This window comes from Hylobates moloch, unplaced genomic scaffold (genome assembly GCF_009828535.3).
Source record: "Hylobates moloch isolate HMO894 unplaced genomic scaffold, HMol_V3 SCAFFOLD_17, whole genome shotgun sequence".
NCBI lineage: Eukaryota > Metazoa > Chordata > Mammalia > Primates > Hylobatidae > Hylobates > Hylobates moloch.
This window is the reverse complement of record NW_026652292.1, coordinates 82,394,558-82,416,705: the sequence shown is the minus strand read 5'-3', so window position 1 is coordinate 82,416,705 and position 22,148 is coordinate 82,394,558. Positions and strand designations below refer to the sequence as shown.

At 52.3% G+C, this 22,148-nt stretch overlaps 1 protein-coding gene across 1 annotated transcript in view; it reads right to left on the bottom strand.

Moving 5' to 3' along the window:
* The window catches only part of LETM1 (leucine zipper and EF-hand containing transmembrane protein 1), a 40,575-nt gene that overhangs the window by 3,181 nt on the left and 15,246 nt on the right, over nucleotides 1-22,148 (bottom strand). Inside the window, exons 4-12 of the mRNA XM_032135766.2 lie at nucleotides 17,750-17,893; nucleotides 16,110-16,247; nucleotides 14,002-14,205; nucleotides 8,604-8,723; nucleotides 6,740-6,871; nucleotides 6,065-6,208; nucleotides 5,257-5,388; nucleotides 2,394-2,528; nucleotides 301-488 (exon numbers count right to left, since the gene is read on the bottom strand). Of these exons, the coding sequence (XP_031991657.1) occupies nucleotides 301-488; nucleotides 2,394-2,528; nucleotides 5,257-5,388; nucleotides 6,065-6,208; nucleotides 6,740-6,871; nucleotides 8,604-8,723; nucleotides 14,002-14,205; nucleotides 16,110-16,247; nucleotides 17,750-17,893 (1,337 nt within the window). The remainder of the gene's footprint in view (nucleotides 1-300; nucleotides 489-2,393; nucleotides 2,529-5,256; nucleotides 5,389-6,064; nucleotides 6,209-6,739; nucleotides 6,872-8,603; nucleotides 8,724-14,001; nucleotides 14,206-16,109; nucleotides 16,248-17,749; nucleotides 17,894-22,148) is intronic.

Here is a 22,148-nt window from a genome sequence, read left to right as displayed (position 1 = left end):
AAAAGAGAGCCTGGTAATTAGAGGAAACAGAAGCCAAGAGAGGCGGAGGTTGGAGTGGGAGGGGAGAGGGCTGTGGGAAGAGGAAGAGGGGCCAGGAAGGGACGAACTGCTCTCGGAGAGGCAGAGACTGACATGTCAGAGGGTTCCTGGCTGGGACTGCTGGTCAAAGGTGGAGAGGCAGCCAGGCAGAGGCTACGACGTGCCCTTTGGAGCCAGAAGGGCCCAGCTCAGATCCAGCAAAGAGACCAGCCTCCCTGTGTGAGTCTCTGATCCCTCTCCCGCGCCCGCCACCCTACTCACCCCGTGGGCATGCCGTTGGCCGGGGCCAGCTTGCCAGCCTGCTGGTCCATCTCCAGCTGCGAGATCAAGCCGTCGATCTGTCCGATCATCTGCTGCACCCTTTTTGTCAATCTCTTGCTGGCTTTAGATTCTTCCACGTATTTTTCTTCACCAGTCTTTGAAAGTTCCTTCTTGATCTCCTGCAAGTCCTAATAAAATTATTTTGGTTGTAAAAAGTTTGTCTTAAAAGAAAAAGGGGGCCGGGTGTAGTGGCTTATACCTGTAATCCCAGTACTTTGCGAGGCCAAGGCGGGCGGATCACCTGAGGTTAGGAGTTCGAGACCAGCCTGGCCAATGTGGTGAAACCCCGCCTCTACTAAAAATACAAAAATTAGCTGGGCATAGTGGCGGGCACCTGTAATCCCAGTTACTTGGGAGGCTGAGGCAGGAGAATCGCTTGAACCCAGGAGGCAGAGGCTGCAGTGAGCCAAGACCATGCCAATGCACTCCAGCCTGGGCAACGGAGCGAGACTCTATCTCAAAAAAAAAGAATCTGGTTGGCACGGTGACTCATGCCTGTAATCCTAGCACTTTGGGAGGCCAAGGCAGGAGGATCACTTGAGGACAGGAGTTTGAAACCAGAGCAGGCAACATAGTGAGACTTTATCTCTACTAAAATTAGAACAAAAAATTAGCCAGGCGTGGTGGTGCACACCTGTAGTGCCAGCTACCCAGGAGTCTGAGACAGGAGGATTGCTTGAGCCCAGGAGGTCGAGGCTGCAGTGAGCCAAGATCACACCACTGCACTCCAGCCTGGGTGACAGAGCAAAACCTTACCTTATCTCGAAAAAAAAAAAAAGGTAATAAATTAACTTGTAATTACACCCATTAATTCAAACCAGAGAAAGTCATAAAATTGTGTTTCTATCATACCAATTTCTTATTTTTGTACACTGCCTTGCAAGCAAAAGACATAGAATCTACTCTCAATCTCAATTTCCTTCACATTTGTTAAAGAAAAATTAAGTGAACTAATTAATCAAGGAAATTAAGTGTCTTTGTTTTTTGAGATAGGGTCTTGCTCTGTCGCCCAGGCTGGAGTAAAGTGGCATGATCTCAGCTCACTGCAGCCTCCAACTCCCAGCCTTCCACTCCCAAGCGATCCTCCTGCCTCAGTCTCCAGAGTAGCTGGTAGTACAGCCACACACCATCATGCCTGGCTGATTTTTGTATTTTTTGCAGAAATGGGGTTTCACCATGTTGCCCAGGCTGGTCTCAAACTCCTGAGCTCAAGTGATCCTCCTGCCTTGACCTCCCAAAGTGCTGGGATTACAGGCCTGAGCCGCCAGTGCCCAGCCTTAAGTGTCTTTCTAAATTCCAAGGTTATTTTTCCCATGAGTAAACATCATGAGGAAGAATGGGGGAGGCGAGGGGAGGGGAGGGAAGGAACAGGCTGAGCTGGTGATAAGCACCTCACATCCAGTGGAGAACCCACATGACATGAGGGCTGTCAATCTAGAAATGGCAAATTATTTTTGCCAATTGAAAAATCAGTTATCACAGTTTTTAAAAAATTGTATTAGGGGCTGGGCACAGTGGCTCATGTCTGTAATCCCAGCACTTTGGGAGGCCGAGGTGGGTGGATCATGAGGTCAGGAGTTCAAGATCAGCCTGGTCAACATGGTGAAACCCTGTCTCTACTAAAAATACAAAAAATTATCCAGGCGTGGTGGCACATGTTTATATTCTCATCCACTCGGGAGGCTGAGGCACAAGAATTGCTTGAACCCAGGAGGTAGAGGTTGCAGTGAGCTGAAATTGTGCCACCATACTCCGGCCTGGGCAACAGAGCAAGACCTTCTCTCAAAAAAAAAAAAAAAAAAAGGTGCACACACATCTGTGGCCAGAATGGCACACAGTCACACTATAGAGGATTGGTCCAGCCAGAATGGCTGTGGAAAGGTTACTGAATAAGGTTTATTTATAATTTGCTTTCCTCTCCAAATACTCTTATCAAGTATCTGACGGAAGTATTATGTAATATACTTCTGGGGCCAGTACCGCGATTTTACTTGTCTTGCAGTCTCAGAGTCCAGGGAGCAAACCCCACCCACCTCGCTGTAGTCCTGCACGTCCTCCTTCAGCAGCTCCAGCTCCTCCTTCTCCTTGGTGAGTGACTTCTTCTGTTCCTGCAGCTTAGAGCAGGCATCACTGAGGATGTCGATTTCCTCCTTAGTGATCTCTTCCTCCTGGGACAAAAATGGGCAAACAACAAAGCCTGAGCCAAGGGAAAGAACTGGCCTGTTCCCAAGTGACCAGCTGCTCTGCTCCTATTATACGGGCAGCCCAGGGCAAGAGTCTCACTGGACACTCATTGGTAACAAGAGACCAGCGGGGTTCAGGTTCACTGCTATGCTGGCTGCAGGCATGCGGTCACTGTCTGCCCTCATATGCCAAACTGCATTTGTTTAAAGCGTGTCATCTATGAATTGACACGTGTACTGTGAAACCTTCACTACAGTCAGAGTCACCTCCAAATGCACCTTTGTGTCCCTACTGGGTCCCGCCACCGACCCCCAGGCAACCTCAGGTCCACCTCCTGCCACTGCAGACTCGGGTGCACTTTCTAGCATCTTAGACAGACGGATCATCCAGCGCGCGCTCTTTTTTTGTCTGACTTCTCTCACTCACTTATTTTGGGATTTGCCCCTGTGGTCGTGTGTTTCTTGTCTTGCTTTTTGAGACAGGGTCTCACTCTGTCGCCCAGGCTAGAGTGCAGTGGTGCAATCATGGCTTGCTGCAGGCTTGATCTCCCAAGCTCAAGCAATCTCCTGCCTCAGCCTCCCCAGGAGCTGGCACTACAGGCACACACTGACATATCTGGCCAACTTTTTATTTTTTGTAAAGACGGCGTCTCACTATGTTGCCCAGGCTGGTCTCAAACTCCTGGACTCAGACGATCCTCCCACCTCGGCCTCCCACAGTGCTGATATCACAGGTGTGGGCCCCGTGCCCAGCCCCTCTGTTTGGTTTTTCTTTCCCTCAGCAACATTTTACAGTACTCCGTGAACAGCGCTTGCATATCTTTTTCCAAATTTATCCCTAAGTAGTTCATTTCGGGGGGTGCCATACTGTTCAAACCTTCTCTGACTACTCATTACCATAGTGAAGCACAATTGATTGTTCATACCATTTGTGAATAAAGAGTTTTCCTTTTTCCTTTCTGATCTATATGGTTTTGTTTTCTGTATCCAACTGCCCTGACTGAAACCCCCAGGCTGATGCTGAGCTCAGAGTGAGGACAGACAACCTCATCAGCGTCTCACCACTGAGGGTGACGGCAGCTGGAGGTGTTTCTGCAGATGCTTTTGATTGGGCTGAGAAAGCTGCCTGCGTGTGCAGGACATCTGCGTATCAGGAACGGATACTGGGTTCTGCCACAGGCTCTTTCTGCAGCTACCGAGATAAACATTCCCGGCTTCTCTAATTTAGTCTGTTAATATGGAAATTACATTTTAAAAATTTTGGTCAGGCGCAGTGGCTCAAGCCTGTAAACCCAGCACTTTGGGAGGCCAAGGTGGGAGGATCGCTTGAGGTCAGGAGTTTGAGACCAGCCTGGTCAACATGGTGAAACCCCATCTCTACTAAAAACACAAAACTTAGCCGGGTTTGGTGGTGGGCACCTATAATCCCAGCTACTCGGGAGGCTGAAGCAGGAGAATCACTTGAGCCTGGGAGGTCAAGTCTTCAGTGAGCCAAGGTCACGTCTCTGCACTGCAGACTGGGCAACAGAGTGAGATCCCATCTCAAAAGAAAAAAAAAATTCAAGCCAATTTGTATTTTTTGCACAAATCCCATGTGATCATGATTCTTTTTACAGAATAGTTCTATTTGATTTGCTAAAAAGTTTGTTAATTTTTTTTTTTTTTTCTTGAGACAGAGTCTCACTCTGTCGCCCACTGCAAGCTCCGCCTCCCAGGTTCACGTCATTCTCCTGTCTCAGCCTCCTGAGTAGCTGGGACTACAGGTGCATGCCACCATGTCTGGCTAATTTTTTGTATTTTTAGTAGAGATGGGGTTTCACCATGTTAGCCAGGATGGTCTCGATCTCCTGACCCTGTGATCCGCCCACCTCAGCCTCCCAAAGTGCTGGGATTACAGGCGTGAGCCACTGCGCCTGGCCAAAATTTTTTTTTTTATGGCTGGGTGTGGTGGCTCATACCTGTAATCCTAGCACTTTGGGAGGCTGAGGCGGGAAGATCACTTGAGGTCAGGGGTTTGAGAGCAGTCTGGCCAAGAGAGTAGTGAAACCCCCTCTCTACTACAAATACAAATATTTGCTGGGTCTGGTGGTGCACGCCTGTACTCCCAGCTACTTGGGAGGCTGAGGCAGAAGAGCTGCTTGAACCTGGGAGGCTGAGACTGCAGTGAGCCGAGATGGCGCCACTGCACTTCAGCCCGCGAGTTCGAGATGGAAGGCACCAGGAGGCGTCCCATGTAGGCAGCACAGGCGCCTGGAGGCTGCACCTCACAGGCTCGCATGGGGAGTCTGAAGATGCCCCAAGCCCAGATCACCCCACAGGAGGTGACAGCAGGTTGGGCTGTGGAGGAGGCTCCACCTTGAGGGGCCACATTGGCTTCCACACCCCTTCACTGTCTGGGCAGGCTGAAAAAGGGCCCTGAAACCTGCCGACTGGCATCTCTACCTGCCACACTGCGGGCCAGGGTGCTAAGTTCACAGCAGCCTCAGCTGCTGTGCACCCAGGCACGGTGCGGAGCCCGGCCGGACTCACTCTCTTCCTAACCACCAAGCCTCCTAGGGGCCCAGTGGCCTTGTCCTCAACCCCTTGCACCATCTCCTCTCACTGAGGGCTATAGATGCCCCAGCTAACCTGTCCCCATCCCTGCCCCACAACTGTCCACAAAGCCAGGCCATGCCCTCCTCAGTCTCCAGGGCCCCAGAACCTGCCTCATTACCTTCAAGCCCTCCAGCACAGGGGCAGTGTCCTTCAAGGTCTCTGACTGCAGGACTGTATCAGGCATTTCTGGCTGTGGCTCGGTCCCTGGCCTTTGGGGAGCAGCTACCACACGTTCGGGCTCAACATCCTTCTGAAAGGCAAGGCGACACCGGCCCGGCACCTGCCATCACACAGAAGCAGTCTTCCCGCTCCCCAATGCTCAGAACAGATGGCAGAGGCCACACTGGGACCAGGCCTGCAGGTGAAAGCGGGCAGCACACCTGCCACAGAAGGTCCCTAGGAAGGCTCCATGCAGCTGCCAGGTCACCTGGGGCCCTCTCTGGAACAGGCTAGAGCACCTCATCCATCTCTGGTCTCCCCAAGACTCCACCAAGCTGCCCTGTCACTTGCAGAGCAGGAGGCTGAGCCTGTGGGTGGGCACCATGCATGTGACTCAAGAGGACCACAGGGCCCGCGTTGAAGAGGAGCCCAGAGGCTGGGGGAGCCTGAGGCTCCTCTGCCAGCACCCCTCACAGCAAGTCCCTGAGGAGAGGGTGGGCACTGCCATATGCTAAGCTCGCCCCTCTGCGACGGCTAAGGTATATCTCCCATGAGCACCACTGTGGCCATCAGGGAGTCCCCATGTCAGAGTTGCAGCCCTCACACCCGGGCACCCGGCCTCCCTGACCACTCCAGGAGGAAATAAAAATGCAGGACAGAGCTGCAGGGCCAAGCACGCAGGAGGCCAAGACTGTGGGCTTGTGGGGGTTTCTAGGGAGGCTGGGTCAGGACAGCCCCATGCCCCACGGAGCAGGGCCACCGCTTACCGCCGCCTCCGAGCGCTTCTGCAGCTCCTTCTCACGGTGCTCCTGCTGGATGGCCGCCTCCTCCTGCAGCGTGGCCTCCAGCTTGGCCTTGTTGTCCACCTGCTCACCCTCCACCTCGGCCGCTTTCACCTGCGCTTCCTTTGCCTTCAGAAGAGGGTACACCTGTGGGTGAGCCCAGAAGCCGCCAGAGGCCCTTGCTGCCCCTCACCTCTGTCCTGTGTCCTGTGTCCCCTGCCCCTGTCACCACCTGGGCTTCACACACACACAGGACAGAAGGCACTGCCAAGGTGCTGCCCGCAATTGCTGGGAGGCCCCTGGGCCGCCCTCTGCGCTCGCCTGATGACTCCTGATGTGTGGGAAGGAGCACAGGCGCTGCTGGCATAGCTCCAAGGGCCGCGGCCCAGATCCACAGCAGCCAACACGTGGCCAGGTTGGGACCACTGGCAACTGTGCCACACGGGGGATGGCAGGCAAGGGGCTAGTGAGGAGGGATGGAAGGAAGAGGACAGGTGGCTGGGTGGGGGCACTAGCGAGGGGGTGGGAGGGAGGCTGGGTGGATGGGGGGCTCCTCGCCCATGGTTGAGGAATGAGTGCGCTTGCACACCTCCCCCCACCCCAGAAAAGCGGGGCCACCTATGAAGAGATGAGGTAAAAGGGGTCTCCGACAGCACGTACAACAATGTCTGGGAGGGTCTGCAGTGTGGACTTGAGCTGGTCGGCTGGAGAGAGGGTGTCCGGGAGGTACATGGCCCGGGACAGGATGAGCAGCGATGTGGGGATCTCCTGATGCAGGTGCAGGTCCAGCCACTGCAACCAAGGCCAGATTCAGCAGATGGGCAGCCCCCCAACCCTGCTGGCACCACAGCAGGTCCACCCATCTCATCACCAGAATAGCTCTCAGAGAAGATGGTGTCTCAAGTTCTACAAGGTCTGTTTGTTGCTCTGCTGTGTGACCCGACGACGGCCTTAGTAAACAAAACACCAGAGAGGCTCGGGGCTCAGCAACCCCCACAGCAAGGACCCCAAGGGCCTCAGAACAGGGCACCAACTCTTCACTTAAAAGCACCCCAGGGGCCGGGCACGGTAGCTCACACCTGTAATCCCAGCATTTTGGGAGGCCGAGGCAGGAGGATCACCTGAAGTCAGAAGTTCAAGACCAGCCTGGCCAACATGACGAATCCCATCTCTACTAAAAATACAAAAATTAGCCAGGCATAGTGGTGAGCACCTGTAGTCCCAGCTACTTGGGTGGCTGAGGCACAAGAATTGCTTGAACCAGGGTGGCGGAGGTTGTTTCGAGCCAAAATCACGCCACTGCACTCCAGCCTGTGTGACAGAGCAAGACTCTGTCTCAAACAAAGAAACAAGACCAGCCCAGGTCAACATATAATGGGCCCGCAGAGGCAGTGTCACTGAGGCCCGTCAGCACCTGGGCCCTTGCAGGCTCTGCACAGGCCAGGTTCTGGGGCTGGCTGCTTGAGTGACACCAAGACAATCTCCAAATGGGCAAGAAAGACCGTGACAATGTTTGGAGACAAACTGAACACGGGGCAAAATATGAGAACAAACCCTAAGAGAAGAAAGGCAACGGTGAGGAGAAGTGGGTAGAGAAGGAAAATGTGAACACGACACTCGGGCCCCCAATGTGCCACACTCCCCTGGGGGCCGAGGGGCCTGGGCAGGGACAGCACCTGCCCCCCCTGCTCAGACACCCCTGTGTGTGTGGCCCATGTCCCCACGGAGCTCCAGAAGGCTGGACAGAGTGCTAGGGAGGTCAGCACCCATGCCAGACACAGAGAAGGCTCTGCTGGGGAATCCGATGGAAGACACAGCTGTGGAAGGCAGGGGGTGCCACAGGATCACGCCATAAATACTGTCTGTGTCGAGAGGGAAAGTGTGTACACACACCTTCATCTACACTTGCAGGTTGTGAGAAAAACTCGGCAGGAGATGACTGCCAACAAGGGCATGCCAGTGCCAGGGCACCGAGAGAAACTGGCTGGAGCCCTGCACCCCTTAACCTTTCCATGTTAAGAGTGAGTGGCCGGGGCTGTCACTTTCCGACCTACAAGCCACTCAATTTGATGGCATTGGGAACCAGGCACCAGATCAGGGCGTGGCCAAGAGAAGGGGTGGCTCCAAAGTCAGACCTCGCCATGCCACCCAAACCTTCCATGGCCCCAGTTCAGAAAGAGTCAAAATGTGAACACGTCCAACATCTCAGAGGTGAACTCCAGTCCTCATCTGACTACAGATAACCAAAATAGTAAGTTATTAAGGTCTTTAAAATCAACTAAAAGCAAAGAAGAAAAATCAGAGCAATATTCAAAAGGCAATGAAAGGTGAGAATTCAGGGGTGTGAATGTGGTAAGAGCAGAAGGGCGAGAAACAGCCCAAACATCCTAGCCGTCCCCAGAGAGGTCACAGTGTCGCCTCGCCAGGCCGGCCCAGAGTTTGAGAAGAGCCTCCAAGTGGCCTTTCAAGGCTGATGTTTCCTTTGAGCAAATGCTGGCCTGGCACAAGGCGAATATTCACGCACCTGCTTCAGCTGACCCCTCAGGCGGTCTTCCGTGACGCCCAGGGCGCGCATGCCTCGTGCCCGACACGCTGCCTGCAGCTCCTTGACATTCAGGCTGTCCACCCCTTCCTCAGCAATCAGCTAGGAAACAAGGGAGTGAATTATCATCCAGTTGCTGGTGGGTCACTGTGTCTATGTGAACACCCTCCAGAGCAAGTGGCTAACAGATTTTGCCAAGCAAGAATCAAACCACTGCCACCAAAGCCCAGTTCTAGGTTTGAAGTGACTGGAAGCCAGTGACGGAGGGTCAGGATCTTGGGAAGTGCTGAACGGCCACGACCAACCCCCTGAGACAAAGAAGTTCACCTCCAACCCTCTGTCCTGACGGCAGAACCAGCCCCACCCTGGCCACTCCTGCCACCTGCTGTTTCTCCTGATCCCCCAGTCCACCATCTGCCAAAGTGTACCCAGGATGGAAAAGGAGGGGACGGAAGGCGAGGGAACCAGATACTCCGAAGATATATCTTGACCTCATACCCAAAGGGCCCCTCTCTTCTGCTCAGCCCGAGGTCACTGTGACCCCAACTGGAAAAGCAAACAGGAGTTCCAGAGATAGAGGACACCAAGGCATACAGGGAGCAACAGGTGAAGAGAGACACGGAGAAGTAATGACAGCTACTGCTAGGCAGATGCCGGCAACAGGGCTCCCACACCAGGACTCTGCAGCAGGGCCCACCATTTCAGAGTTTACTCCACATCACAACCACCCTGTGGGGTAGGCAGTACCACCACTTCCACTTCTAAAACCAAACTTGACATAACTGTGGACGCACATCCAGTTTTAACAAGTAACAAAGCTCCCATGCATCAGATGCCTCCCCTAGCGTAATGTCTCACCAGCAGCACTGCAATTAGCACACACCACCCACCCAGTCAAGACAGAGGCCACCTTCCCCAGCTCCCGGTGCTGCCCGTTCACAGACGTGCTTATCTCCATGTCTGCAGCTGTCACCTGGAGTGCTCTCTGAACAGGATCGTGCAGGACGTCACCTCTGGGGTTCCCTGAGGACCCACTGGGGGTGCTATGGGTGTGCCGGGTTAGGCCTCTCACTGCCACGCAGCATTCTGCGGCATGTGTGCCCTCCTTAGCCGAACCCTTCGTGCACTGAGCTGGGCTCTGCCAGTTGATCAGGAATGAAGTTGCTTTCTGTCTGCTTTCTTCTCCCTGTCCTCCTGTGGGCTGGCTGGCCTCCGTTTCATTTGGCTCTGGTGGTCTGGAGTCTCTGTGCAGCATTTTCAGTGTTGCTCTGGGGATCATGGTACACAATCCATGGACGCAGCTCACTGTAGCGCAGTGGAGTCGGTGCTCCACCCACAAAGGCAAGTGCTGAAGCTTCCCCTCCATCTGTTCTGAGTCTCAGCCGTCGCCTCCACCCACACCACGGAGCACGTCCCTCAGCCCCGCTTGCTGCAGAAGGCGCAGGGAGAGCGCAGCCCGCCATGCCGACCCTTGCTCTGGTTGCTGGGAACTCTTCCTGCTGCGCTGAGGTACTTTCTCTTACTGTTTCCTTTCTGGTCGAGGAGCTTCCCTCGGCCCTTCCTTTAAGGGAGGTCTGCTGGTGACAGTCTTAGCTTCCTTCCCTCTGATACTGCCTTGGCTCCCCATCACTGCTATATTTTTGCTGGTTCTAGATCCCGGGTTGACAGTTCTTTTAACACTTGAAAAATAATGCTCCACTTCCTCTGGTCTCCACAGTTCCTGATGAGAAATCCATTGTCATTCAAATTTTCCCCTAATGGTAAAGATGCTGTTCTTGACCAGGAACAGTGGCTCACGCCTGCAATCCCAACGTTTTGGGAGGCCAAGGTGGGAGAATCATTTGAGCCCAGGAGTTCCAGACTAGCTTGGGCAGCCTAATAGTAAGACCTCATCTCTACAAGAAAAATAAACAAAACTAGCCGGTGTGGTGGCACACGCCTGTGGTCCTAGCCACTCGGGGGGCTGAGGTGGGAGGATGGCTTGGGTTCGGGAGGTCAAGGCTACAGTGAGTTGAGATTGTGCCACTGGACTGCACTCCAGCCTGGGCAACAGAATAAGAGACCATCTCCCCCAAAACCCAAAAAAAGACCTGGCATTCATAAATGAAACAACAACAACAACAACAACACACACACACACACGATGCCTTTCTCTCACTGCCTTAAAAACCCTTTGTCTTCAGCGTTCATTAGTTTGACTCTGATGTGACTTGCTGTTAATTTATTTGGATTTATCCTACTCAGGGTTCACTCAGCTTCTGAAATTGGCAGATTTACATCTTTAACTGAGCCTGGGAAGTTTTCAGCCAGCCATTATTTCTTGAGGTACTTTTTCAGCCCTGCTCTATCCTTTCTTCCCTGAACAACAGATAACACAGAGGGTCGACACTTGTTACAGCACAGGCTGTGGGGCTCTGTTCAATGTTTTCCACTATTGTCTCTCTGTTGTTCAAACGGGTAATTTCTATCGTGTTATCTTAAAGTTCACTGGTTCTGTCTTTTATCGTATCCATTCTGCTGTTGAGCCCACCCAGGTTTTGACTTTGGATATTGTATTTTTCAGTTGTAATTTTTCATTTGGTTCTTTTTTTTTTTTTTGAGATGGAGTCTCGCTCTGTCCCCCAGGCTGGAGTGCAATGGCGGGATCTCCGCTCACTGCAAGCTCCGCCCCTGGGTTCACGCCATTCGCCTCAGCCTCCAAAGTATCTGGGATTACAGGCGCCCGCCACAACAAAAAATATATATTTTTGTATATTTAGTAGAGACGAGGTTTCACCGTGTTAGCCAGGATAGTCTCGATCTCCTGACCTCATGATCCACCCGCCTCGGCCTCCCAAAGTGCTAGGATTACAGGCTTGAGCCACCGTGCCCGGCCAGGTTCTTCTTTTTTAAATTTTTTTGAGACTGAGTCTCCCTCTGTTGCCTAGGCTGGAGTGCAGTGACACAATCACGACTCACTGCAAGCTCAATCTCCCAAGCTCAAGCGATCCTTCTGCCTCAGCCTCCTGAGTAGCTGGAGCTACAGGCGCAAGTCACAAAGCCCAGCTAATTTTTAAAATTTTTTGTAGAGGTGGGGGTCTCACTATGTTGCCCAGGAAGGTCTCAAACTACCGGGCTCAAGCAATCCTCCCACCTTGGCCTCCCAGAGTGCTGGGATTATAGATGTGAGCCACTGTGCCTGGCCTTAACATCTTCTCCTAATATCTTTTAATATTATTACTATTTAATAACATATTTCTTCTCTTTCCTTGCCCAGATCTATTTTTCATGTGTTCTACTCTGTTGTGGCTTTTGTAGCTCTGCGCTGGTGGTTGTTTGAGGCCCAGGTGCGGGGTCTCTAACTGTCATCTCAGGGTTAGTACCAGGCGTTGCTTTTTCTCATTCACTGATACCTTCCTGCTTCTTGAATCTAGATCTGACTTCCAGTGTGTCGCAGCTGACCTCCTCTGGTACGTGGTGGCATGGGCGGTGGGTATTCTAATTTGCACAGAGTTTGCAATTGATGATCTGGCATCTACCAACCCCATGAGCCAGCTAACAAGGCCAAAGCTGTTTCCAGCTCCCTATGGTCCAGCTTTCATGGACCAACCACAAACCCTAACGTCTGTGTTTCCCTTCCTTGCCCAGTCAGACATGTCTCCACCTGCTGCACACAAGGAAGGCAGGCATCGTCTGCCCCAGCTTACTGCTCCCCATGGGTGTGGAGGCTCTGTGGGGCCGAGTGACAGGGGAGCTGTGGGTAACACATTTCTCTCAATGGCACTGACCTCTCCATGTTGTCACTCACTCACATCCATAAGCTAAATCCCAGGCATATTTTAGAAGTGGTGGGAGCGCTGCCTTGTAAGAAGTGCAGGCTCCCCATCCAGCCTCCACAGACATCTGCGGGACAGCGGTGCTGCTTGCTACTGCTGGGAGCGGGTGGGTGGGAGCTCTGGCTCTCACAGGTGTCTCTCCCAGCAGGAGGGCAGAAGCATCTCAGTACTGTCTCCCACCTGGCTCCCACTGGCACCATGGTAGACGTGGCCTTGTTCCTGCTGGGCAGTGGTTAAAGTCCTAACTCTCCACTGGGCCCCCAAGGCCACCCCAGCGGTGGGGGAGTGTGGCGGATACACTGCCAGATGAGAGGAAAGCTCAAGCCCCCACCTGGTCTCCACTGACACCACAGGGGCTGGCCCCTCAGCCTTCTCTGATACCATCACCACCAGGGCTGGGGTGCCTGCTGTGTCCAGGCGAGGGCGGGATACAGGCTCCCCACATGGCCTTGCCTTGATTCGTGGAAATGACTGGCCCTCAACCTGCTCACCAGAGATGCAGGCAGGCTCCTCCTGGAAGAGTTCAACACTGCCCTGAACCTCTTTATCTTCCACAGACAATGCCTGCATTCAGGAAAAACTAAACACTACAAACAAAATCAGAAGGGAAAGCAAAAGAAAAAGGCCTACGGACCACCCAGTTATTAGAGTAATCAATGTGAACTAGGGTTAGTGCATTCAAAAAGACAAATGACAAGACGAACAGTTTTACCTGAGAACTGAAATCTTAAATTAAGAGCTCCTAGTAGGAATAAAAGAGTAACCAGCCGGGCGCAGTGGCTCACGCCTGTAATCCCAGCACTTTGGGAGGCTGAGGCGGGCGGATCACTTGAGGTCCAGAGTTCGAGTCCAGCCTGGCCAATGTGGTGAAGCCCTGTCTCTACTAAAAAATACAAAAAATAGCCGGGTGTGGTGGTGTGCGCCTATAATCCCAGCTACTCTGGAGGCTGAGGCAGGAGAATCACTTGAACCCAGAAGGCGGAGGTTGCAGTGAGTCGAGATCTTGCCACTGCACTCCAACCTGGGCAACAAGATCGAAACTCAAAAAGGTGGCCGGGGGGTGGTCAGTTGTAATCCCACCATTTGGAGGCCGGGGGGGGGATCAGGTCAGAGTCGAAACCATCCGAAAAAAGGAGTAATCAGACCTAGAAGGAGGGTAGCGCCCTGAAAGCACAAAAGGGCATGAAACACACAGGCAAGCACGTGCAATGGACAGGACAGGGCAAAGGGGCAAGTGGACCCTCGATGAGGCCCTCGATGGGAGGAGAGAGGCACAGAGGCACTGTCATCAATAAGCAGGATGAACACAAAGACAGACACACCTAAGCAAGTTATTATAAATCTGACGAAATCCAAACAGAGAGATCATCCGAGAAGCTGCCAGAGAAAAGACATCCATCTTCAAAGGATCTGCAATCTGTGAGTGGCAAGACTCCTAGTGAGCTTATTTTCGATCCTTCAGCATCTTCTAGAGTTTCTACAATGAGGACATGCTGCTTTTGTCATCAGGAAAAAAAAAAAAAGGTAAAACAGCATAGCTGTGGCGCGAGTATGGCCCAGCTCACCTTGTCATCTGCCTTTATGGAGCGCAGCCGCATGGTAAGCTGGAAGCGCAGGAAGTTGTTGGTGCCGATGGACTGTAGCTCCAGCAGCTTGCACAGGGCCACCAGCTGCGGCCGTGTCAGGTTGTCCAGGGTCAGCTCGTCCTCAAATAATTTGGAAAAACGCATGATTTCCTCATTGCTGGGCCTCTCCCCTGTCTCCCGGATCTGCGGAAGTGGTCACAAGGGTCATCCCCGGGACACGCGCCCACCCAGCTCCCTCCCACGACCAACCACATTCCCAAAGGGTGCTGCCTCTCATCCTCAGGGACTCAAACCACTGACGACTTCTTTTTTGTTGTTGTTTTTGTTTGAGACAGGGTCTCACTCTGTCACCCAGGCTGGAATGCAGTGGTGTAATCTCGGTTCACTGCAACCTCCACCTCCTGGGTTCAAGGGATTCTCCTGCCTTAGCCTCCCAAGTAGCTGGGATTACAGGCTGCGCCACCACGCCCAGCTAATTTTTGTATTTTAGTAGAGATGGGGTTTCACCATGTTGGCCAGGCTGGTCTCAAATACCCGAACTCAAGTCATCTGCCCAGCTCGGCCTCAAACCACTGACTTCTGACTCCAGTGCTGGGCTAGCCTGGGGAGAGGCGGTGTCTGGCCTGTGGACTTCTCCTGCCTGAGCCAGCAAAGCTGAGGCTGCTGTCTGCTGGGGGAGAGGCCCGGGCCCACAGGCTGCTGCATGCAGGTCCTGTGATCTTCTCTCTGCCACAGAAGTGGCTGGGACCCTGCTGCTCTGGGGCAGGAAGAGGTGCACCTGTGTGCACCTACATCTCCTACAGATGACTGCCTGAGCCTTGGGGGAGGGGTGGCCATCTGGCTCTTTAGGGAGAGCTAGAGTCCCTTAGCGCAGATCACTCAGGGCCCTTTGGGTGACCCTCTGCAGTTCCTCCCACCTGAGGGATTAGCCACCAGCTCAGTCTCTGCCAAGAGCTGGGCTAGGAGGGTACCTAGCAGAGGGGACAGATGAGGGAGGACGAGCCTGACTTGGTGCCCAACTCAAATTGGAACATGCAGGATGCCAGCTCTGAGACACTGTTTCAGGTGTGCTCCTGGGGGCCGCCCTACGCAGCACACCCCAATGCAGGTGACTGCAAGCACATCCTTCTTGGCAGCTGGGCGGCCCAGGAAAGGTTGCGACAGGCCCCTCCTCCTGCTCTGCAAGCCGCAACGTCCTGGGTGAGGCTCCCAAAGTATGGCTCCCCCTAGAACATCTTGCTGGAACCACCACCCACTCCTTGGGGGGCTCAGCAGCCCCATGGCCGTGTTGCCTCCTCCCGAGAGGCTTCTCTGTGGTTAGGCCTCGGCCTGGTAGTCTTTTCTGTCAAGGGCCAGAAAGCAAGTATTTCTGGCTTTGCAGCCATGGAAACCACTCGCCTCTGTGCTGCAGTGGGAAAACCCCACAGACAACGCACACGCATGGCTAGAGTTTCTAGCCCCTGGTTTAAGCTCTTCCTGCACTTCAGACACATCCTTCTCACTCCAAAGTGGCACAAGTCCCTCAAGCCAATGATACTGGCCTCGTCAACCCCATCTAGTCCTCAGGGATCTCGTCCATGGCACCTACCCTCTCCTCCATCCTCACCTCACTGGCCACATGACCGCAGGAAACCTCAAGGGCCGCTTCTCCTCTCCAGCCCCCACTGCTCCCACAGTCCAGGCCTCTGACCAGCCCCTGGGACCTGGGACCTTCTTGACTGACTCCAGCCAGAGGGCAGTGCCCAGCAGAGGAGCCCAGCCAAGCCACCCACACCTCACAACATCAGGGTCTCAGGCTCCTCATGAGTCAGATTCTACTGCTCCTGGACAGCTGCAGGGTGACGAGACACAGACACCCATAATTCTGAAGGCTGACGAGGCGCAGCCACCACAGCTCAACTCACTGGGAGCTCATGGGGGCCAGACTCCTGACACTCCACTGGCCCCCGACTGAGCCTCCTGGGTAAACTCTCAAGCGCCAGCCAGCACCTGGGGGAGCTGCACTCTGCTGAGCACAGCGAAGGGGAAACAGAAAATCAGGGGAGGCTCCCTGGTGAGGTCACAGGGACTCAGACATATCACAGCACCTTCTGGAAAAACACAGAGAAGTCTTTGGTGGCACTGCCCTTGGCTGCCTTGTTCTTCAAGGCCATCTCCTCAATGGTGTCTTGGAGGAACTTGGCCAGCTCCAGCTTGACCCGAAGCTCCTTCTTCAGCCTCTCCTCCTGCAAGGGCAGAGAGGGCACTGCACTCCAGGCCCCGGCCTCTCCTGCCGGCAGCTAGACGCTGGGGCCTCCTGGAGGGTGGGCTCAGGAGTGCACTCCAACTGCTCAGACTGTGGTTCGGGCAAGGAAAACATCTCACGCCTGTGCCCGACCCCCACTCCCAGAAACATTTCACAAAACACTGACTCTCATCTAAGCGCAATACATTCTCAAACTCTTTTATTTCATGGTTTTAAAAAATACCCATGTGGGCCAGGCACAGTGGCTCATGCCTGTAATCCCAGCACTTTGGGAGGCCAAGGTAGGTGGATCACCTGAGGTCAGGAGTTTGAGACCAGCCTGGCCAACACGGCGAAACCCCGTCTCTACTAAAAACACAAAAATTAGCCAGGGATGCACACCTGTAATCCCAGCTACTTGGAAGGCTGAGGCACAAGAATCGCTTGAACGCAGGAGGTGGAGGCTACAGTGAGCTGAGATGGCACCACTGCACTCTCTAGCCTGGGCGACAGAGCGAAACTCTGTCTCAAAAAAAAAAACAACAAAAAAACAAACAAACAAACTCGTGTGATTCCCTAAAGCAAGGGTCGGCACACTTTCCATAATGGGCTAGACAGGAAAGCATTTGGCCTTCATGGGCTGTGTGGTCTAAAACAACTGCTTAACTCTGCTGGTACCTCACAGACAAGACACATGACTGGGCATCGCAGATCCCCACAGGGCTCTACTGAGAACAGGCTGAGTCCTGATCTGGCCTGTGGGCTGCAGCTGGCTGACCCTGCCCTAGAAGGACCTCACGACTCCCCTACAGCACTGGTAGGGTTTTCTAGGTTTAATGTATTTTAAAATACATTGAGCTGGAAGCAGTGGCTCACACCCGTAATAACAACACTTTGGGAGGTCATGGCAAGAGGATTACTTGAGCCCAGGAGTTTGAGACTAGCCTGGGCAACATAGCAGATCTTTTCTATAAAAAACAAAAAAAAAATTAGCCAGGCGTGGTGGCTCAGCCTGTAGTCCCAGCTATTCGGGAGCTAAGACAAGAGGATCACTTGAGTCCAGGAACTTGAGGCTGCAGTGAGCCATGATCGCACCACTGCACTCCAGCCTGGGTGACAGGGCGAGACCTGTGTATGGTGGCACACGCCTATAATCCCAGCTACTTGGGAGGCTGAGGCAGGAGACTCGCTTGAACCCAGGAGGCAGAGGTTGTATGCAGTGAGACAAGATCGCACCGCTGCACTCTAGCCTGGGTGACAGAGCAAGACCCTGTCTCAAAAAAAAAAAATAAAAAAAAATAAAAATAAATAAATAAATAAATAAATAAATAGAAACAAATCCAAAACCCAGCATCCACTAAACAATTATTGCACAGCATAAGGACGATATGAAGATACATAAAGTCTCAAAAATATCTAGCACCTGAAAAGTCACAAACAAGGAAGTTATCACAATGAATTTCAGACTCATTCTAAAACAAGCAGTTGGGATGCTGCCCTTACCTTGAGTGACTGAGTCTCAAATGTGGATGGCAACATGTTGGGGAAGAGTTTCACAGCAACAGGCAGCAGAAACTCCATGAACGGCACCACCACAAACACAAGGAACGGCACCAGGCGGAAGAGGTCAGCGCAGATCCGGAGAAACTGGAAGGGGCGGAATCCATCAGAGGGGAGCAGAGCACATGTGGGAACAGGGGCAAGGGGTGTGAGCACTTCTCCTGTAATGGTTTATAGGCACAACCTCAGGCAGCGACTCACAGGACCCACTGAGGACTCTAAGTTCCAGAACCACTTAGCAGACCACTCCTGAAACCCAATTCTTTCTCAGGGTCCAAAGCAGGTACCAGCAGCCTCCAGAAAAGCCGGGTATGGTGCTGACACCAAGGGCCACTGGGTGCTCCCGGCGATCCAGTCCTCCAAGGACACCGGCCAGCACTCCGGGCTCAGAGGCCAGCAAGTGAGGGCTGCAGGCTGAGGACTGGGCATTACTAGCGTGGTGGGGGGTCACCAGGATGGGCTGAGCCACACCTTCTCTTGGAGGGTGCTCTATAAGGAGGGCTTCTCTTGTGTTTCCCAAGACTGTACTACAAAGCAATCATTAGGAAAAAACCCAAGTATTTCATTGACATAAACAAACTAGTACTTGATGCTATTAAAGAAACATCCAATTTGAAATAATCAGAAATCCCTGTGAAGCCTGAACAAAATGCTGGAAAACAGCGTGGGTGATGCTGCCCCTCCTCGGTGCTGCTCACAGGGGTCCCTTGGCCAAGGTGTTCCATGTAGTTCCTACGTTTCCTACGTTTCCACTGGCAACAAGTGAGCGTTCCCAGGGAGACGCCCTGAGAGCAGCAATGTCCTCCTCCTCATCAGCCTCTCTCCCCCGACCCCGCACTCATTGAGCCAGCCTCCACTCTCATGGGCACACAACAGGGGCTGCCTAACTCTCCTATCTGTCATCTGTAGGAGGGGAGAACCCTGCCTTCCTGTACATTCATTTTTCTATTTATTATCGCACTGGACCCATGGACTCCTGTATTTTTTGACTGATTTACAATTTATGGCTGTCTTTATTCCCAAACAGTGCCATATTTGGGCAGGACATATCCTTAAAGCTGGCACATGTGTTTTTTGATATGCCTCATTAATTTTTTTTAGCAGTTCTACTGAGGTGTAATTTACATACCATAACATTCACCTATTTTAAATAAGTTTGATGGTTTTTGGTAAATTTATACATTGCAAAACCATCACTAAAATCCAAATTTACAAGTGTGTGTGTGTGTGTTTTTTTTTTTTTTTTTTTTTTTTTGAGATGGCGTCTAGCTCTGTCACCCAGGCTGGAGTGCAATCGCGCGATCTGGGGTCATTGTATCTCCACCTCCCTGGTTCAAGCGATTCTCCTGCCTCGGCCTCCTGAGTAGCTGGGATTACAGACATGCGCCACCATGCCTAGCTAATTTTTTATATATTTTTGGTAGAGACAGGGTTTCACTATGTTGGCCAGGCTGGTCTCAAACTCCTGACCTCAGGTGATCTGCAGCACTAGCCTCCCAAAGTGCTGGATTACAGGCGTGAGCCACCACACCCAACCAATAAAATAACTTCTTAAATGTTTGTAAACACAAAAGCAGAACTACAAATCCCAACCTTTTAGAGCACATTTAAGTGCACAGGATTACCTTTATTTTTTTATTTTTTATTTTTTTGAGATAGAGTCTCACTCTGTTTCCAGGATACAGTGCAGTGGCACGATCTCGGCTCACTGAAACCTCTGCCTTCCGAGTTCAAGTGATTCTCCTGCCTCAGCCTCCTGAGTAGTTGGGATTACATGCACCCACCACCACGACCGGCTAATTTTTATATTTTTAGTAGAGACAGGGTTTCACCATGTTGGCCAGGATGGTCTCGATCTCTTGACCTCATGATTGGCCCACCTCGGCCTCCCAAAGTTCTAGGATTACAGGCGTGAACCACTGCGCCCAGCCAGGATTATCTTTAAAAAGGAAGGCTGGTGCCGGGTGCAGTGGCTCATGCCTGTAATCCCAGCACTTTGGGAGGCTGAGGCAGCAGGACTGCTTGAGGTCAGGCGTTTGAGACCAGCCTTGGCAATGTAGTGAGACCCAATCTCTACAAAAAATTTAAAAATTAACCTGGCATGGCAGCATGCGTCTGTGGTCCCACCTACATAGGAGGCTGAGGTGGGAGGGTCCCTTATGCCCGGAAGGGCTGAGGCTTTGGTTAGCTACGAGGGTGCAACTGCACTCCAGCCTGGGTGGGGAAGTGAGACCCTGTCTCAAAAATAAAAATAAGTAAATAAATAGTAGAGCCACAAAAACGTAATATAAACTCCAAGAGCTAGAAACCATGAGGTGTTCTTGGGAGGAAAGGATGGAGCGGACAGGAGATGAGGCTGCACCTGGGAGAGAGTGGACTCGATTCCCACACAGGGCTGCACCCTCTGAGGCCCATGCTGTCCCATGGCTCTCACAGAAGCAAACAATATCTGTGCTGAAGAAACTAGCTCACCACCTACATCACACAAGGTTTACCCCTCTGAAGTGAGATTCCATCTCTTTTAAATTAAAAAAATTAATTAAAAATAAACTAATTGAGTTTCTAGAGTTAAAAACATAGGCACTGAAAATAAAACCTCGGTGGCTGCATTAAACAAGATTACTTCAACTGAAAACAGAATGAATAAAATAGAAAGAAAACATCTAGATTGCAGCCCTGAGACAAAGACAGAAAATGGAGAATCTTTTTAGAACCGTGAAGGACAGCAGGAGCTGGTGCACCAGAGGACAAACCAGGAGCCCCGAGAGCCTAGGCACTGGTGAGCGAGCAGGTTCTATGACAGATGGCAGATGTGGAACCTTGGGGTCCGGAGCACGGATCCCAAAAATAAAAACAAACTCACCCAGAGGGACACACGCAGCCCTCCAGACAGACCTTGAAGCAATGAGACAGAAAGGGCCTGCACCTGCACCAGAGGTGCAACTGGGCAGATGCAGACCCCTCCCAGGAAACAGCAGTGGGGATCCAGGGAATGGCATCACGAGGGTGAAGGCATCGAGTGGGTGGAGGTGTGTGCTGAAAACTGCTGGTGGGAAGAGTCGAAACATGAGCAGATGGTGTTGCAATTCAATTCGGTGGCGAGGTGCGCCTTTCCATAGGTGTGGTGTTATGACAGGTATTGGTTCCTGGCTCAACTGCCCTTGTTACAGTCTCTTGTGATAATGTTAGGTGTGTCAGGCCTCTGACCTCTCTACCCTCCTTTCACCTGCCCTAAGGCAGGTCACTAATCTTCCCAACTTCCTGACTCTGGGTTTTAAGACCCTCCCTAAAGAGGGCTCCACCCTATTCCCTGAGGGAAGGAATGCCCAAGAGGACTGGGTTCAAGGAGCTTCCAGAAAGCTGAACACGGTAGAGGTTCACCGGGGGTTGTGCCCTGGGAAGCATGCAGCTCCATGCCCCTTCCCCGTACATACCTTGCCTTTCGATCTCTTCACCTGTATCCTTTGCACTATGCTTTATAGTAAACTGATAAATTTAAGTGTTTCTCTAAGTTCTGTGAGCCGCTCCAGCAAATCAATCAAACCCAAAGAGGTGGGGGGGGCGTCACACCTCATGTAGCCCATAAATACATATACCTACTATATACCCACAAAAATAAACAAAACAATTTAAAAACAAAGAGGGGGCCAGGCACAGTGGCCCACGCCTATAATCCCAGCACTTTGCGAGGCCAAGGCAGGTGGATCACTTGAGGCCAGGAATTCGAGAGCAGCCTGGCCAACATGGTGAAACCCCTCTCTACTAAAAATACAAACATTAGCCGGGTGTGATGGTATATGCCTGTAATCCCAGCTACTCAGGTGGCTGAGGCAGGAGAATCGCTTGAACCCAGGAGGTGGAGGTTGCAGTGAGCCGAGATTGTGCCACTGCACTGAGGCCTGGGTGATAGAGTGAAACTGTCTCAAAAAATAAAAATAAGGCTGAGCGCAGTGGCTCATGCCTGTAATCCCAGCACTTTGGGAGGCCGAGGCGGGTGGATCACGAGGTCAGGAGATTGAGACCATCCTCCTGAGGATGAGACACGGTGAAACTCCGTCTCTACTAAAAATACAAAAAATTAGCCGGGTGTGGTGGCGGGCGCCTGTAGTCCCAGCTACTCTGGAGGCTGAGGCAGGAGAATGGCGTGAACCTGGGTGGGCAGAGCCCGCAGTGAGCCGAGATCGCGCCACTGGACTCCAGCCTGGCGACAGCAAGACTCTGTCTCAAAAAAAATAAATAAAAAATAAATAAATAAAAAAATAAAAACGAAGGAGGGGGTGCTGGGAACCTAACTTGAAGCCAGTCTCAGAAGTTCCGAGAGGCCTGGACTTGAGACTGGTAG